This window comes from Balaenoptera physalus (genome assembly GCF_965194825.1).
Source record: "Balaenoptera physalus genome assembly, chromosome: 19".
In the NCBI taxonomy this organism is placed as follows: Eukaryota; Metazoa; Chordata; class Mammalia; order Artiodactyla; family Balaenopteridae; genus Balaenoptera; species Balaenoptera physalus.
The window spans coordinates 12,706,221-12,722,531 of record NC_138900.1 but is presented as its reverse complement, the minus strand read 5'-3'; the positions used below and the strand labels follow the sequence as shown (position 1 = coordinate 12,722,531).

Below are 16,311 nucleotides of genomic sequence, written 5' to 3'. Positions count from 1 at the left end.
AGTTGTGGGCGGGGTGGGGGGGGGGGGGAAAAGTATCGGTTAACCCCTGCTTGGCTGGGCGGGCTGGAGCTCCGCGGGCCGGAACCCGCGAGTCGGGGCTCCCCAGCCACACCCCTCGCGGGATTTAAAGGGGCAGGAGGGGCTGGGCCCGGTCGAATCCCGAACCTAGGGAGCGGGCATGAGGCGCTGCCCGTGCCGAGGAAACCTGAGCGAGGCGGAGGCTGGGGCGCTGCCGGGGACAGCCCGCATGGGACTGGCGGCGCCGCGAGGGGGGCGGCGGCGGCAGCCGGGACAGCAACGACCTGGGCCCGGCGCAGGGGGCCCGGCAGGGCGGCCGGAGAGGGGCGGGCCCCGGGCCCGGATCGAGGAGTCCAACCTCCACATCGAGCCCGAGAGGGCCGGCCTCGGGCCTGAGTCGGGGACCGACGGACAGGCTGAGCCTGAAGCAGCTGGCTCCGGGGCGGGGACGGAGCGGCCCAGCCAAAAGACGGAGCCAGGCAGGTCCATCCTCCGGACACATCCAGAAAGGAGCAGCCACTGGTCAGAACTGGAGACAGCCGGTGACTGGACGGAGACTAGGACAGATGGCTTTTGGACTGATCCACACAGGTCTGACCTCCAGTGTCAGCCAGAGAGGGCTAACCTCTGGGCACAGCAAGGGGTTGATGGGCCCTGGGTAGAGCTAGAAATACATGGGTCACAGACCCAGCCAGAGAGGGCCAAGCCCAGGGCTGATAACCTCTGGACCCACCAGAACAGGTCCAGCGTCCGGACTCAGCCAGAAGGGGCCTCTCTCTCAACAGAGCCAAATGCTGATGGTTCTTGGAAAGAATTGTACACTGATGGCTCCAGGACACAACAGGATACCAAAGACCCCTGGACAGAGCAGCACATTGATGGCTCCCAGATACAACAGGATACGGAAACAGCCTGGAAACAGCTTGACATCGATGGTTTCCCAACACAACAAGATACTGATGGCTTCTGGCCACAGCCTGGCACTGATGGACCCCAGACACAAGATACTCATGGACCCCAGACAGAGCCTGGGACAGACTGCCTTTTGGGGGAACCCAACCAAGATGGCTCATTAGAGGAACCAGAACACGGGGAGTTGGTGACTCACCTGTACTCTCACCAGGAGTGTTGCCCCCTGACCCCTGTGCCCCGCCTCATCATCACTCCTGAAACCCCCGAGCCTGAGGCTCAGCCAGTGGGACCCCCCTCCCAGATTGAAGGGGGCAGTGGAGGCTTCTCCTCTGCCTCCTCTTTCGACGAGTCTGAGGATGACGTGGTGGCCGGGGGTGGAGGTTCCAGCGACCCCGAGGACAGGTCTGGGGTGAGTGGGACCCATCCTGCCCTTGAGCCACATCCCCACAGATCCCGTATCCCGCCCCGCCGCCCCCGCCTTTCCTTTGAGAAGTTCTCTAGAACTCCACCAGCAGTTTCATCTCCAGGCACCTCTTCCATCCGACAGCAGGGTTACTAACCCTCTCCAGGTAGCCTCTTGCTAATTCTCTTCATTTCCCCTCGCCCACTGCCTCCAGTCCTGGGGTCTAAAATGGATGGCCACTGGCCAACTTCATGGTACCCAGGAATCCCTGAAATTGTGTGAATCTGTGTGTGTATACACATGTTTTTGCAGCAAGGGTCTGTGACTTCTGTTGGATCACAGTCTGTGACCCCAAACTCTAAAGAACACTAGTTTAGGCAGACAGAAAGGGTGCACTTTCTACCCCACTTTCCTAAGTCTGGGGCCTGTAGCTGCCTTAAAGGGTCATCAGCCTTCACCACCCCTTAGCTCATTCACTTTTGTAGGGAGTGAGCTCCCAGCTTTTATCAGATTCTCAAAGAGCTGTGTGAACCCAAAATGCTAAGGGACCCCCAGCCTGGCCAGGGACTCTCCCACCTCCCCATTGCGTTGCCCCCCAGCTCCCCAGGGTGCTCCTGCAGGCTCTTGTTTACATTCTCCATCCTCATCTGCAGCTTGGGTGCGGTTCTCTGGTGAATCAGGAAGGCCATCAGGGCAGGTTCAGGGAGGGAGGGTCAGCGCATAGGCAGGTGTGAGAGCCTCCGGTGGGTCTGCCTGCTGGGTCCTCCCATTGTCCTGGGGCCCCTGGCTGGAATCTGCCCTGAGCCCCCCTCACCCCACATGCTTCCCTTTAGGAACGTGCTCACACATGTGGCCACAGATGGAAGAGATAGACCTGCCCCTACCTGCCTGTGCCGGAGCCAAGGCGCTGACCCTCTGGGGCTCTCTGCCATTGCTGTTCCCTCTGCCTACTCCCTCATCTCCTTGGTATCTCAGAGCAGCTGAGCTGGAGTGAATGAAGAAACAAAAATAACAGCTATCACTCGCTGATGCCCAGCCCTGTGCTAAGCTTTCTTTTTTATTTTTTTATTTTATTTTTTTCGGCCACACTCCGAGGCATGCAGGATCTTAGCTCCCCGACCAGGGATCGAACCCACGCCCCCTGCATTGGGAGCACAGAGTCCTAACCACTGGACCACCGGGGAATTCCCTGTGCTAAGCTCTTTGCTTATATTAACTCATCTTAATCTTCACGGCAGCCCTATGAGGTAGATATTATGATCCCCATTTTATAGACGAGGAAACTGAGGCACAGAGACTCATCCAAGGTCACAGACCTTGGAAGACCCAGAGCCGAGATTCAAACCCTTACTGAATACCAGGCACTTTTCCAAGTGCTATATGTGTGTTAACTCTTTGAATCCTTATAAAAGCACTATAAGATTGGGATTATTATTATCTGCATTTTACAGAGGGGAAACTAAGGCCTAGAGAAGTGAGGTCACTCGCTTAGAGTTGGCCACGTCTGGTCGGAGCTTGGATTCTGACTCAGTGCTGGCTGAGTTGAAAACCCAGTCATTTTCACCCCTGCAGTTTGTGGATCCGTCCCTAACTTTCCTTCCTCCCAGGCCTCTCTGTCTCCAGTGTTTCCTCATCCCCTAGAATCTGCCTCCAGGACTCAGCTCTGACTAACTTTTGAGTGTTCCCATCTCCAGAGTCTTCCATGGCTTCCCAGGGCCTGCCTGATAGCGATCAGGAGTTCAGTCCTGCGTTCAGAGCTTCCTGTCTCCAGGCTCCTTTCTACGTTCAGCTTCCTTTCTCCCCTCCTGTTCCCTTCTGCTGCTGCAACGGAGCCGAAGTACACACTGTTCCCTGAACATGTTGCAGCCATCCTGCCTCAGCTCATTGCTCAAGCTGTTCCCACCACCCAGAATACCCCTCGCTTCCTTCTTGCTTCATTTTGAAATCCCATCTGACCTTAAAGGCCCAGCTACTTTCTACCCCCCACCACCTTCCTTCCTTCTCACATCCATCCTGTCCTCCTAATCAGACAACAGACAGTCCCCGGGTCCCTAATTTGTGTTTGGCCCCATGTTGGCTTTGCTGGGAACACAGTAGTGACCCAGACACTGCCCGCATGGAGCTCCCAGGCCAGTGGAGGAGACAGACCCATCACCAGGCAGTGACAGCTCAGAGTGCTCAGGGCTGGGATGGGGGAAGCCCAGAGGGTTGTGGGAGTCTAGAGAAGGTGACTGGCCAGACCTGGGGTATCAGAGAGGGCTTCCTGGAGGAGGAGGAGATGTGAGCTGAGGCCATGATGAAGTCATCTGAGAAAGCCCAGATAAACCATCAGATCTAAGAAAAAAAAGAGAGAAAGAAGATACTGAACCTGCTTATGAAAAAAAAGAAAAAAAAGACATTTAATCAACCTCCTTCAACCCAAGCTACATTTTTGGAGCACCTATTGTGTGTCAGGCCATGGCTGGGGACACAGTTGTAACCATGACAACCCCAGTCCCCACCCTCAAGGCTTGTAATCTAGCAGGGCTGTAATGGATAAGCCCAGGGCAGTGGAGTCAGACCAGAGGTAGAACCCCAGCACTATGCTGTGTGATTTAGGCAGGTGACTTCACCCGTCTGAGTCTCTGTTTCCGCTTCTGTAACACAGTCAGCAGTCCTCCTGGGGTTGTGTTTTTAGGATTAAGTAGGTTATGGCACACTGAGCCTTTGTCATTGTGCCTGGAATGTTCCAGGTGCTTAGTAAACAGGAACCTTTATTCATCACCTCCTCTCCAGGGCTGGCAGCTGGAGAGGGGAGGGAATAGCCCTTCCTGAATCCTTCAGTCCAACCCCTGCCTGTGTTTGACCTTCCCACCGTCCATTAGATGTCTGTTAGGTAGCTGGGCTCTGGGGGGGAGGAGAGAACATGGCCTTGACCCCGGGGTGGGGGGAGATGAGCCACATAGCTTTTTTCTCTGGAGACGACTCATTCTCCCAATCCTTGCTAAGGGCCTGCTGTGTGCTTGGAGCAGAGAAGATATTTGTGTGTGTGCGCGTGTGCACACGTGCGTGTGCAAATGCAATGAATCAGGCAGTAACCAGGTCTCAAGAAGCTCTTGCTTGAGTCGATGTGATACAACTAAATCCTTGTTTTCTGTTTGCTTCTCTGGTTTTTTGTTGCTCTCTCTCTGTCTTTCTCTGCATCTATGTTTTTTTCTTTCTCTGTCATTACTTTGTATCTGTGTCTCCCATTCTGTCTTTCTATATTTCTTTCTCTTCTAGTAACTCTGTGCCTATCTCTGTGTCAGTTGGAAGAGGTCAGGATTTGCTATAGTGACAAACAGCCCCCAAACTCAGTGACTTGGAACAACAAAGGATTTTTTTTTTTTTTTTGGCCCCGAGGCTTGCAGGATCTTAGTTCCCCAACCAGGGATTGAACCCAGGCACTTGGCAGTGAAAGCACGGAGTCCTAACCACTGGACCACCAGGGAATTCCCAACAAAGGATTATTTTCTTTCCTACTTCACATTGACCGTGGGTCAGTGGTGGGTGAGGTGGCCCTGCTCCATGCTGTTTTCACTCAGCCTCTGTTTCTCTTCCTACAGCCCCCCACGGCTTTCTACAATAGGGAAAAGAACATGGAGAGTCACTCGTTGGCTTTAAGGCTTCCACCCAAAAGTGACACGTCTGCTCACATTTCATTGGCCAAAGCTAAGTTCAGGAGGGCAGGGATATCCCTGGTAGGGGCACAGGCTGGAGCTATTTGGTAAGCAGCTGTCATGACTGCTGCAGTCTCCACCTTTGTCCCTGTCTTTGTCATCACTTTGTCATCTGTCTCTGTTTCTGTGGTTCGGCCTCCATTCATCAACTCCTGCCTTTATCATTTTCCCTGGAAGGTCTGACTTAATTCAGGGACAGCAGGCGTCCACCTTTTTGGTGTATATATGTTGGGGGACGATTTGGGAGTTGCTGGTGACTGCAACACAACCTAGCCTACCTCTGCTCCTTCGAGAAGGACAGAGAGACACAGATACAAAGTGATGACACCGAGACAAATGGACAGAGACTCTTCTCCGCCTTTGCTGAGGCCTCTGGGGAGTTTGTGATTGCTGAGGTCAGTGAGCTTTGCTCACCCCAACGAGCTTGGGCCCAGGGATCCCAGGAAGCCCCCCTAAGGACCCCAGGTCCACCTTGGTTCCCTCTCATGGCAGCAGCGCCATCCCCCTCCGTCCCCGGCCTTAGCCCTGACCCCACCCTTTCTGCCCCACACAGAACAAACCGTGGAAGAAGCTGAAGACAGTGCTGAAGTATTCGCCCTTCATGGTCTCCTTCCGAAAACACTACCCTTGGGTCCAGCTGTCTGGACACTCTGGTGAGTGTGAGGGGAGAAGGGCAGGTGGGGGACAGACAGGGCTGGGCAGAGACGCCTGGGCGGGGAAGGAACTGCCGTTTGTACTTTAGTTCCCCCATCTGTAAAATGGGCTTGGTGACGGTCTCCAGCTCATGGGGCTTTTCTTTTTTTTTTTTAAGTTTTAATTTTTATTTATTTATTTATGGCTGTGTTGGGTCTTCACCTCTGTGTGAGGGCTTTCTCCAGTTGTGGCAAGTGGGGGCCACTGTTCATCGTGATGCGCGGGCCTCCCACCATTGCGGCCACTCCTGTTGCGGAGCACAGGCTCCAGACGCGCAGGCTCAGTAATTGTGGCTCATGGGCCTGGTTGCTCTGCGGCGTGTGGGATCTTCCCAGACCAGGGCTCGAACCCGTGTGCCCTGCGTTGGCAGGCAGACTCTCAACCACTGCGCCACCAGGGAAGCCCGCTTATGGGGCTTTTATGGAAAGTGCTTAGGCCTGGGCTGGGCCATTCATACATCAGGATGGAGGGCTGTTTCCTGTTATCCCGGTGGCAGGGGGCAAATCTTCGACCGTCGGGACAGATGGGCCTGGGCTCACATCCGAGTTCCGCGCTTTATTTGTGGATGACCCTGGGCAAGTTACTTTCCCTCACTGGGGCTCAGTGTCCTCATCTGTAATGCGAGATAATCGTACCTCCCTTGCAGGGTAAACTAAAGGGTGAAAATCAAAATGTATATTGAGATTGAGAGACGGACCCCTCATAAATGGCAATTACCAGTCCCCGTCCTCACCCTGTGGCCAGAGCAGGGTAGGCCCCCAATAAACAACAGCTATAACGGTTTTTCCCCAGGACCTAGCACAATCTCTTTAGCACATAATAGCACAAGGCCTAGAATCTAGCATTTTTGGTAAAGGGCTAGATAATAAATATAAACTACTCAGCTCTGTTGTTGCAGCACAAAAGCAGCCATAGTTAACATATAAATTTGTGAGTGTGTCTGTGTTCCAATAAGCTTTTTTCACAAAAACAGGCTGTGGGCCAGACTAGACCAACTGTACCCACCAGCAGAGGGAGGCAGGAAGGGAACTTATCTGCCTGTTCATCCTTAGAACTGAGTCAGAGAAAGGCAAGGCCCCCCTAAAACTGTAAACACAGGCCTGCCATCTGTGTGCATCCTAGTTACTATTGCTGAGTTTAAAAAATACCAAAAATGAAAAACGCAAAACTTAGTGGTGGTTTAAAAAAACAAACAACTTAGTGGAATAAAGCAACCATTTGATGACACTCACAGGTTTTGGGTCAGGAATTCAGACAGAGCATGGCAGGGATGGCTTGTTGCTGCGCCGTGATATCTGGGAATTCAGCTAGAACAACTCGAAGGCTGCAAGCTGGAGACCTTTGGAGGTTCATTCATTCACACACCTGGCAGTTGATGCTGGCTGTTGGCTGGTTCTCAGTTGGGGCTGCCAGCTGGAAAGCCTATATGTGACTTCTCTGTGTAGCTGTTTGGGCTTCCTCACAGTATGGTGGCCTCAGAATAATCAGATTTCTTACATGGTAGCTCAGGACTGAAAGGCAAGTGTCTCTGCCAACAAAGTGGAAGCCGCATCTTTTTTATGACTTAGACTCTGAAGTCACAGTGTTGCTTCTGCCATAAGCCCTCTCAGATTCAAGAGGAAAAGAATTAGATTCCACTTCTTGGTGGGAGTGGCAAAATTCTAGAAGAGCATGTGGGACATGAGCTACTGTTGCAGCCATCTTTGGAAAATATAATCTGAAAATACTATCTGCCTCAATAAGAATTTGTAATTCTAATCTACACTATCTGCATGGCCCACAAAATGCCAGATTTGTAAATGAACAAGGCCCTGATTGTTGGCACTCTGGGACTCCAGGCAGAAGCAAATGCAAATCTGCTTTGGAGAGTCATGCTGTTGACTCAGATCTCACAAAAATTCCCATTGCTGATCGAGAGCTCATAATCCAAAATTACAAAACAAATGAGGACACAGTGTGCTGTGAACAGGGCTCTGTTTAAACAGAATGCAGAACTAGGTCCTTCCTTCACCACCTCTGGCCAAGATTTTGAGAATTGCTGGTAGGGAGAGAAAGTATTGCGGAAGGGTCAGGCAAGATGATGGTGGCCAGGACCTGATACACACAGGAGGTGGGGGGATTCTCTTGCTCATTCAGTTTTTGACCCTCTCATTGACTGCTGCTCATAGGGAACTTCCAGGCAGGAGAGGATGGTTGGATTCTAAAGCGTTTCTGTCAGTATGAGCAACGCAGCCTGGAGCAGCTGATGCGCGACCCGCTGCGACCTTTCGTGCCAGCCTACTATGGCATGGTGCAGCAGGATGGCCAGGCCTTCAACCAGATGGAAGATCTCCTGGCAGACTTTGAGAACCCCTCCATCATGGACTGCAAGATGGGCAGCAGGTAGATTCAGGGGCAGCCATGGGGCAGAGGTGAAGGGTCGGGGGAACATTTCTGAAGATAGCGCCAAGCCAATCTTCAAAGCGGTTGTACCAGCATCCTTTCCTGCCATCAGTGTATGACAGTTCTGTTCTATCTTCTCATCAACATTTTGTATTACCTGTTTTATTACTTTTAACTATTCTGGTGAATAGTTATGGTTTTAATTTCGATTTCTCTGATGACCAAACAACTTGAGCATTGATTGGCCATTTGGATATCCTCTTTTGAAAAGTGCCCATTTTTCTACTGGTCTCTCTTTTTCTTTTTATTATAAAGATTTATAATTCTTTATATATTCTGGATACAAGTCCTTTGCTGGAGATACACACACACACACACACACACACACTCCAACTCTCCCATTTCACTCTCTTAACGTCTTTTGATAAACAGAAGTTTGGTTTTTTAAAAAATTATTTATTTATTTATTTATTTAGTTTTGGCTGCGTTGGGTCTTTGTTGCTGCACGCGGGCTTTTCTCTAGTTGTGGAAAGCGGGGGCTACTCTTCCTTGCGGTGCATGGGCCTCTCATTGCGGTGGCTTCTCTTGCTGCGGAGCACGGGCTCTAGGCATGCGGGCTTCAGTAGTTGTGGCTCGCGGGCTCTAGAGCGCAGGCTCAGTAGTTGTGGTGCACGGGATTAGTTGCTCCACGGCATGTGGGATCCTCCTGGACCAGGGATTGAACCCCTGTCCCCTGCACCGGCAGGCAGATTCTTAACCACTCTGCCACCAGGGAAGTCCCGAGAAGGACTTTTAATTTAGTACAGGTTGTCAATTTTTTTCATTATGGTTAGTAGCTTTGTGTTTAAGAAATCTGCCTACTCTAAGGTCACAAAGATCTTCTCCTATGTTTTCTTCTACAAGCTTTGTTTTAATTATCACATTTGGATCTACAATCCACCTAGATTTAATTTTTGTATATGGCCTGAGGTAGGGATCGAGGTTCATTCCCCTCTCCCCACCGCCATATGGATATCCTATTGACCTAGCACCAATTATTGAAAAGACTGCCCTTTCCCCACTGAATTGTGGTGCCTTCTTTGTCATAAATTGGGTGAATGTACGTGTGTGTCTGTGGACTCTGTTCTGGTTCATTGATCTATTTGTCTATTCTTGTGCCACGCTGTAGTTTTGTAACATGCCTTGATATTAGGAATTGTAAGTCCTCCAGCTTTGTTCTTCATAATTTCCCTTGTTATATCCTCTGTGTCCCAGGACCTACCTGGAGGAGGAGCTGGTGAAGGCGCGAGAACGGCCCCGGCCCCGGAAGGACATGTATGAGAAGATGGTGGCTGTGGACCCTGGGGCCCCCACCCCCGAGGAACATGCCCAGGGTGCAGTCACCAAGCCCCGCTACATGCAGTGGAGGGAGACCCTGAGCTCGACCTCCACCCTGGGTTTCCGGATCGAGGGCATCAAGGTGAGGGCCAGGGGCTGCTAGCCTGTTTGTAGAGGGCTAAGAGCTAGATCTGAGTCAGGGCCTCCCAAGGAACCAGGGTGTCAGAGAAAGCAGGAAAGAAGCAAGATCTGGAGAGAGAGCAGGAGACTGCAGAGGATGGAAAGATGCACTAGGAGGGGTCCTGCTTCTCTCTTACCCCTGTGTCTATCACAGACCAAGTTTTGTTTATCCATCTGCCTGAAGGTCTCTTGATTCCATCTTCTTTCCCCTCCCCAAGACCCAGACCCTGTCCTAGTCCAGCCGCATCTTCTCCTGCCTCAGCCTCCCTGGCCTCCCGGATGCTGGTCTCACCTCCTCTGATCCCTCATCCAACACAGCAGTTGGAGGGGCTTTTTCCTCCTTATGGAGAAAAATGTTCTCTTTTCTTCTTTATTTCTTTTTTCTTTTTTTAAAAGTTGTTTATTTTATTTATTTATTTTTGGCTGTATTGGGTCTTCGTTGCCGTGCATGGGCTTTCTCTAGTTGTGGAGAGCAGGGGCTACTCTTCGTTGTGGTGCACGGGATTCTCATTATGGTGGCTTCTCTTGTTGCAGAGCACGGGCTCTAGGCACATGGGCTTCAGTAGTTGTGGCTCGCGGGCTCTAGAACGCAGGCTCAGTAGTTGTGGCTCACAGTCCCAGTTGCTCCACGGCATGTGGGATCTTCCCAGACCAGGGCTCGAACCCGTGTCCCCTGATTGGCAGGCGGATTCTTAACCACTGCGCCACTAGGGTAGCCCCTTTCTTTCTTTTTTTTGTAAATTAAATCTAATTGTTTGAATAGCTATTCACACAGCTCGAAAGTCAAAATAATATTATAAAAGGGTATATAGGAGAAATCTCTCTCCCAACCCTGTTGCCGTCCTTCCCATTCTGTCCCTCCACCACCCCCTCCTCATGGGGAACCACTTTATCAGTTTCTTATATTTCTTCCTGTATATACAAACAAATGCAGTTGTATATACTACCTTTTCCTCCCATTTTTTAATTTATTTATTTGGCTGCACTGGGTCTTAGTTGCAGTATGCAGGATCTTTTTAGTTGCGGCATGCTAACTCTTAGTTGCAGCATGTGGGATCTAGTTCCCTGACCAGGGATTGAATCCGGGCCCCCTGCATTGGGACCGTGGAGTCTTAGCCACTGGACCACCGGGGAAGTCCCTCCTCCCTTTTTTTTTTTTTTAACAAAAGTTGGCATAGTCCTGGAGAGTTTCCCATATCATTTCGTAGAGAGATAGGAGATCCTCTTCCTCCCTCCCTCCTTCCCTCCCTTCCTTCCTATTCCTTCTATAATAGCTCTTTGTGGATGTGCCACAGTCCCCTATAGATGGCACAGAGAAGCACTTTCATTTCTTTGAAAGGGTCCTGTTCTCTCCTGCCACAGGCCCTCTGCACATGCTGTTTCCTGTGCCAGGACTACTTTTCCCCTGTTCCCCTGGTTGACTGACTCCCGGTCATTTTCCTGACTCCTTCCAAGTTTCACTTCCTCTGGGAAGCCCTCCTTGATTTCCATCCGACTAGTTCAGGGCCCTCTCTTTACCTCCTTATAACTCCCTATACTCCATTATTCTTATCTCCCTTTGTGATGATCTTATTCAGTATTTGCATCCCTCATCTGTGCTGTTACCTGTGCTATTACCTCCATGTTAACCATTGCCCACAGGACACCTGGCACAGCATGGCAGAATGACTCAGGGCGCTCTCTGTGCCCCTCTCAGACAAAAAATAACATTAGTCTCTTTTACTGAGTGCTTACTTACTATGTGCCAGGCACTGTGCAGTGTGTCCTACACACCCAATCTCTCCTTATCCTTATACCAGCTTTAGGAGGTAGATACTAACACAATTCCCATTTTCCAGATGAGGAAATCAAGGCTGAGGCAGGTGAAGTGACTTGCTTAATGCCACCTAGCTAGGAATTAGCAGAGCCATGATTCAAAGCCAGATCCACCCAGCTCCAAAGCCCACTTGGCTAGACTGGCTCAACCAGGGGGTTCAAGTTTAGACTTGAAGGACTGGTTGCTCAGGGGTATGACTTGGGGCTAGGCAGGTGGGCTAGCTTCCCCTGAACAGCAAGTGAGCCTGGAGGCGGGTAGGTGGCCCCTGGAAGTGCCTGAGGCTGCTTGGTGTTGGGCGTGGGAAGGAAAAGGTATGACACCCCTCATCCTGTAGAAAGCCGATGGGACCTGCAACACTAACTTCAAGAAGACGCGGAAGCTGGAGGAGGTGACAAAGGTGTTGGAGGACTTTGTGGATGGGAACCGCGCGATCCTGGTGAGCGGGACACCTACGCCCCCAAATGTAGCAGCTTAGGACCACCACCATCATTGTTCCTCTCACATCAATGGTCTTTGGCCTTGGGCCAAGATTGGCTGACACTGGCTGGCATTGCTCCCCGTCAGGCCCGCTGGTGGGAGGGCCCTGCTCTCACGTCTGGGGGCTGCCTCACTGTCTCGGCTCCTGGCTCGATCCAGCAGCCCAGCCTGGGCTTGTTCTCACGGTGGAAGCAGCAGGCCAAGAGAACAAGTGAAAAAGCAAAGCCTCTCGATGGCTAGGCTCAGAATGGCCACCATCATTCTCGCCATGTTCTATTGGCCAAAGCAAGTCATGAGACCAAGACTAGATTTCAAGGGAAAGACTCCACCTCTTGGTGGGAGGAGCTGCTAGGAATTGTGGGTATTCATGTAATCTACCAACCACACTCTTTTTTTTTTAAATTTTTGTTTTTTGTATTCGTTTATTTAGTTTTGGCTGTATTGGCTCTTCGTTGCTGCACATGGGCTTTCTCTAGTTGCAGGAGCAGGGGCTACTCTTTGTTGCGGTGTGAGGGCTTCTCATTGCGGTGGCTTCTCTTGTGGTGGAGCACAGGCTCTAGGAACGCGGGCTTCAGTAGTTGTGGCACACGGGCTCAGTAGTTGTGGCTCACGGGCTCTAGAGCACAGGCTCAGTAGTTGTGGTGCACGGGCTTAGTTGCTCCGCGGCATGTGGGATCTTCCCGGACCAGGGCTCAAACCCGTGTCTCCTACATTGGCTGGCGGATTCTTAACCACTGCGCCACCAGGGAAGTCCCCAATCACACTCTTGTCTGTGCCACCCTGATGCATCCAATCCCTGCCCCCCCCCACACCTCCCATTTCCCCATGGCCCCCTTTATCCCATTCTGGCTGGGCTATGCCTACTCCTTTGGGGGTATGGGATGAGGTCAGATCTCAAGGTGGGTAAGGACCCACAAAGTCCATAAGCTAACCAAGAAATCCTCCGTCTCATGCACAGAAAAAGTATGTGGCACGCCTAGAAGAACTTCGTGAAGCTCTGGAGAACTCCCCCTTCTTCAAGACCCACGAGGTGCGAGCCCCGGCCACCATGGGAACAGAGGGCCCTGTGTGAGGGGGAGTGTCGGGGTCCAGGTGGTACTCAGGAGAAACCACCGACAGGGTCACAGGCCAAAGCTATAAAAGGAAGCCCCGAGTTTGGGGGTTTGCTTCTTTAGGGTAGGCAACACGAGGGATTTCAGGGAGGTGGGACAGTTAGGAGCATGGACCCCAGCCAGGTGGCCTTGGGATGAAGGCTGGCTCTGCTGTGTGACCCTGGGCATATGACCTACCCTCTCAGGCCTCAGTTTCCTCCTAACGTGGGGAGGAACAATAGTACCTTCCTTATAGAGCTGCTGAGGTGGGAGATGAGCAAATGCAGAGCGCCGTAAGGAGCACAGAAGTGCTCTTGTGATTATTTTATACCCATGATTATTTACAATTATTGTTACCTGCCTTCCTCATTTGGTGGCTCTCCCCCCTCCCCTTTCCTCTCTCTCCTTTCCACAGCCTGTGTCTCTTTGGAAACATTCGTCTCTCTGGGGCTGTCTCAGAAAGTCGGTGGTGACGTCACTGTGTCTATCTCCGAGTTCTTCCGCCTCCCCCCTCAAGCCCCTCTCTCCTCTTTTTCCTGATATCACTGACTTCTGAAAGAGCATCGATCTGGGCGTCAGGCCAGCCTGTGTTCGAATCCCAGCCACCTGAGCCTGGGCAGCAGCTCCGCAGGCCTGTCTCCTGACCTGTAGGACAGGGTAACAGTAGCACCTGCCGCACGGGTGTAACGAAGGTTAAGTGGATTAATATAGTTAAAGCCCAGCCCATAGGAACCCTGCAGTATGTGCCAGCTTTTATGGTCACGTTTGTTATCACCAAACATCACCCTCATCACCCTTGTTACTGCCTTTGAGCTTTACACGCAAGTCACAAAGAGGAGGCCTGGGGACCCCACCTCTTCTGTCCTCAGGTTTGGTTTCACCTGCCTGGTGACTAAACATTTAAAAAAATCAGTTGCCAACATTGAAAACATGAGAGTTCACACTAAAATCGGGATTTCCAGTTTCTCTTGGCACCACGGGCGACATGGTAACCCTGGGCCGCTCGCCACATGCCAACAGCCCTCCAGAGCTGGGCAGCGTCTGCCTCTTCTGACAGCCACCTGCTCGCCTGCCCAGTCATCCAGGTTCTCTGGGAGCACTGGTGTCTGAAACCCGACTAGAAAAAGGGAGAGGCTTGCAAACCTGGCGTCAGATGAAGGGAAGGAATGTATTTCTAACTAAAAAAGAAAAAACAACCCAGTATCTCCGGAGGGCTGTGTGGCCCGCTCCACAAGGCAGCTTGTGAGCTGTGGAACGTGGAATGCTGCAGTGACCCCAGGAGGCGGGGCAGTTACCATCACCCCCATTCTACAGATGAGGAAACCGAGCCGGACAGAGGAAGCCACTTGCCTGGCATCACCAGCAGCAGTCCGCTGGGGCTGAGTGGTTGCTGCCGCTTCCCGCAGGGCGGCGTTATCCACTCCCTCAGCCCCCGCCAGGCCCCTCTGACGGCTTCAGGATCCTGCGGGCGTTTGAGTTTGTACCCCAGCTTGAAAAAGGATAATAGTTAACCACTGTTTTGCATTTGTTTATACGGGCAACTCTTCTAAGAGCTTTCTATGGATTAATTCACACATAATATGCACAGCAACCTTTGAGGTAAATGGTACTCTTATTCCGTTATTCCCACTTTGTATATGAGGACACAGGGATAAGGAGAAGTTAAGTCCCCTGCCCAAGGCCACACAGCCATAAGTGGCAGAGCTAGGGTTTGAACCCAGGCAGCCTGGCTCCAAAGTTCATGCCGTCAGCCACCCTGCCCAGCAGTCTGTGGGGCTGGGACCTTGGCCAGTGCCTGCCCCTCCCTCTAACCTCCTGCCTCTCCCTCTGCAGGTGGTAGGCAGTTCCCTCCTCTTTGTGCATGACCACACCAGCCTGGCCAAGGTCTGGATGATCGACTTCGGCAAGACAGTGGCCCTGCCTGACCACCAGACGCTCAGCCACCGGCTGCCCTGGGCTGAGGGCAACCGCGAGGACGGCTACCTCTGGGGCCTGGACAACGTGATTCGCCTCCTCCAGGGCCTGGCCTATAGCTGACCTGCTCGCCCACCATCACGTTTATTTATTGGATGGTGCCCGTCTGGCTGGAGGGGCCCCGAGATGCATGGGGGCCTGAAGTCCAGGGATGGGAAAGGTTGCACTGCACACCACGCAGGACCAATGCAGAAGATGCAGAGGGCCTTGGCGATCAGGTGGCACCGCACCCTCTCGGGGGTGGGGAGGTCGTTAAGAACCCGAGAGGCGTGTGCCACGGCTGGGTCCTGCGGTGAGTCAGAACCAGACTGGGTCCCCTGACCAGCCAGGAAGGCTTCTGAGGGGCTGCAGACGCCACAACTAAATCACGCGCCGTGAGAGAACACAGTGCACATGCTGCAGGGCACAGGCGTGACCTCAGGCCTGTCACCACATGGGTGACTGTTACCTTGGCCTCCTCGTCAGCCCCTCCCTCTGCGAGCTGGCCCCTGGCAGGCCCGAGAACCGGACCTCATTTGTGAACGAATGCAGCAGCCCTTGGTTGGCCCGCCCGGGAGAGTTACAGCCCAGTCTCTTCATCTGGGGTCCCTCCAAGTGCTGACAGAGGCTCTGAGGGTGTGGCACCCTGGGACTGGCCTGAGAGCTGCCACTGCTGGGCAGGGCCCTGTTCACCCTGTCCTGCCCGCCCTTGCCCCGTGGGCTCCTGCCCTGCTCCTGGGAGAACTCTGCTGCGCCCCCTGCAGACTGAAACCACAGCCACGTCCCACGCCAGCACCGTGGCCAGCACAGCCCTGTTCCTCAGGCACCAGCTCAGCCTCGGGACTTCCTCCTTCTGCCCTTTACCCTTTTCTGTCTCCTTCCTCCTAGCAGACGGTGGTGGCAGGAAGGGCATTCAGAAGGAAAAGGGGAAAGCAGGCTTGGGAACCAGCTGCCTTCCTCGGGAGGGCCCCCATCCCTGGCCTCTGCTGTGAAAAGGCCCCGCTTGGGCCTGTGGTGCAGGCTAGGTGGTCCTGCAACCTGGTCCAAACCAAAGACCCCAGCACTCTGAGGTGTGGGTAGTGCCCCTCTGTCCTCCTCCTGCACCTAACTTTGGGTTCCTGGCCCACAAGGCTGGGCTTGGGGAGGACAGGTGCCCCCCTCTCCCTTAGCCAAAGCTCTAACGTGGTCTTCCAGCTGACGTGTGCTCCTTTTCTACTGACCATCTTTATACTTATTTATATGAGAGGTAGTTGTTAAGACGGGGCAGCGCTGGGGAACAGGAGGCAAAACTGCTTCACTGCCTTCCCATGACGACACCCCAATAAACAGCAAATTTACAGTCACCTTTGTCTTTTGCATCTGGGGCTTGTG

General features: G+C 52.6%; 1 protein-coding gene across 4 annotated transcripts; it reads left to right on the top strand.

Annotated features, from left to right (window-relative positions):
- The first annotated feature begins 33 nt into the window (after positions 1–33).
- On the top strand, positions 34–16,283 carry ITPKC (inositol-trisphosphate 3-kinase C). Of its 4 annotated transcripts, XR_014256744.1 has the most exons (8): positions 34–1,339; positions 5,585–5,684; positions 7,893–8,106; positions 9,361–9,565; positions 11,754–11,855; positions 12,855–12,926; positions 13,403–13,644; positions 14,821–14,838. XR_014256744.1 is itself a non-coding variant. In XM_082437537.1 (7 exons), exons 1-7 carry the CDS (start codon positions 179–181, stop codon positions 13,541–13,543), a joined length of 1,995 nt encoding a protein of 664 aa, XP_082293663.1. In that variant the 5' UTR covers positions 34–178; the 3' UTR covers positions 13,544–13,663. The 4 variants fall into 4 exon arrangements, 3 of the variants coding, with proteins under 3 accessions (XP_082293663.1, XP_082293664.1, XP_082293662.1); XM_082437537.1 differs by lacking the exon at positions 14,821–14,838 and having other exon boundaries at positions 13,403–13,663; XM_082437536.1 differs by lacking the exon at positions 13,403–13,644 and having other exon boundaries at positions 37–1,339; positions 14,821–16,283.
- Positions 16,284–16,311: the final 28 nt, after the last annotated feature.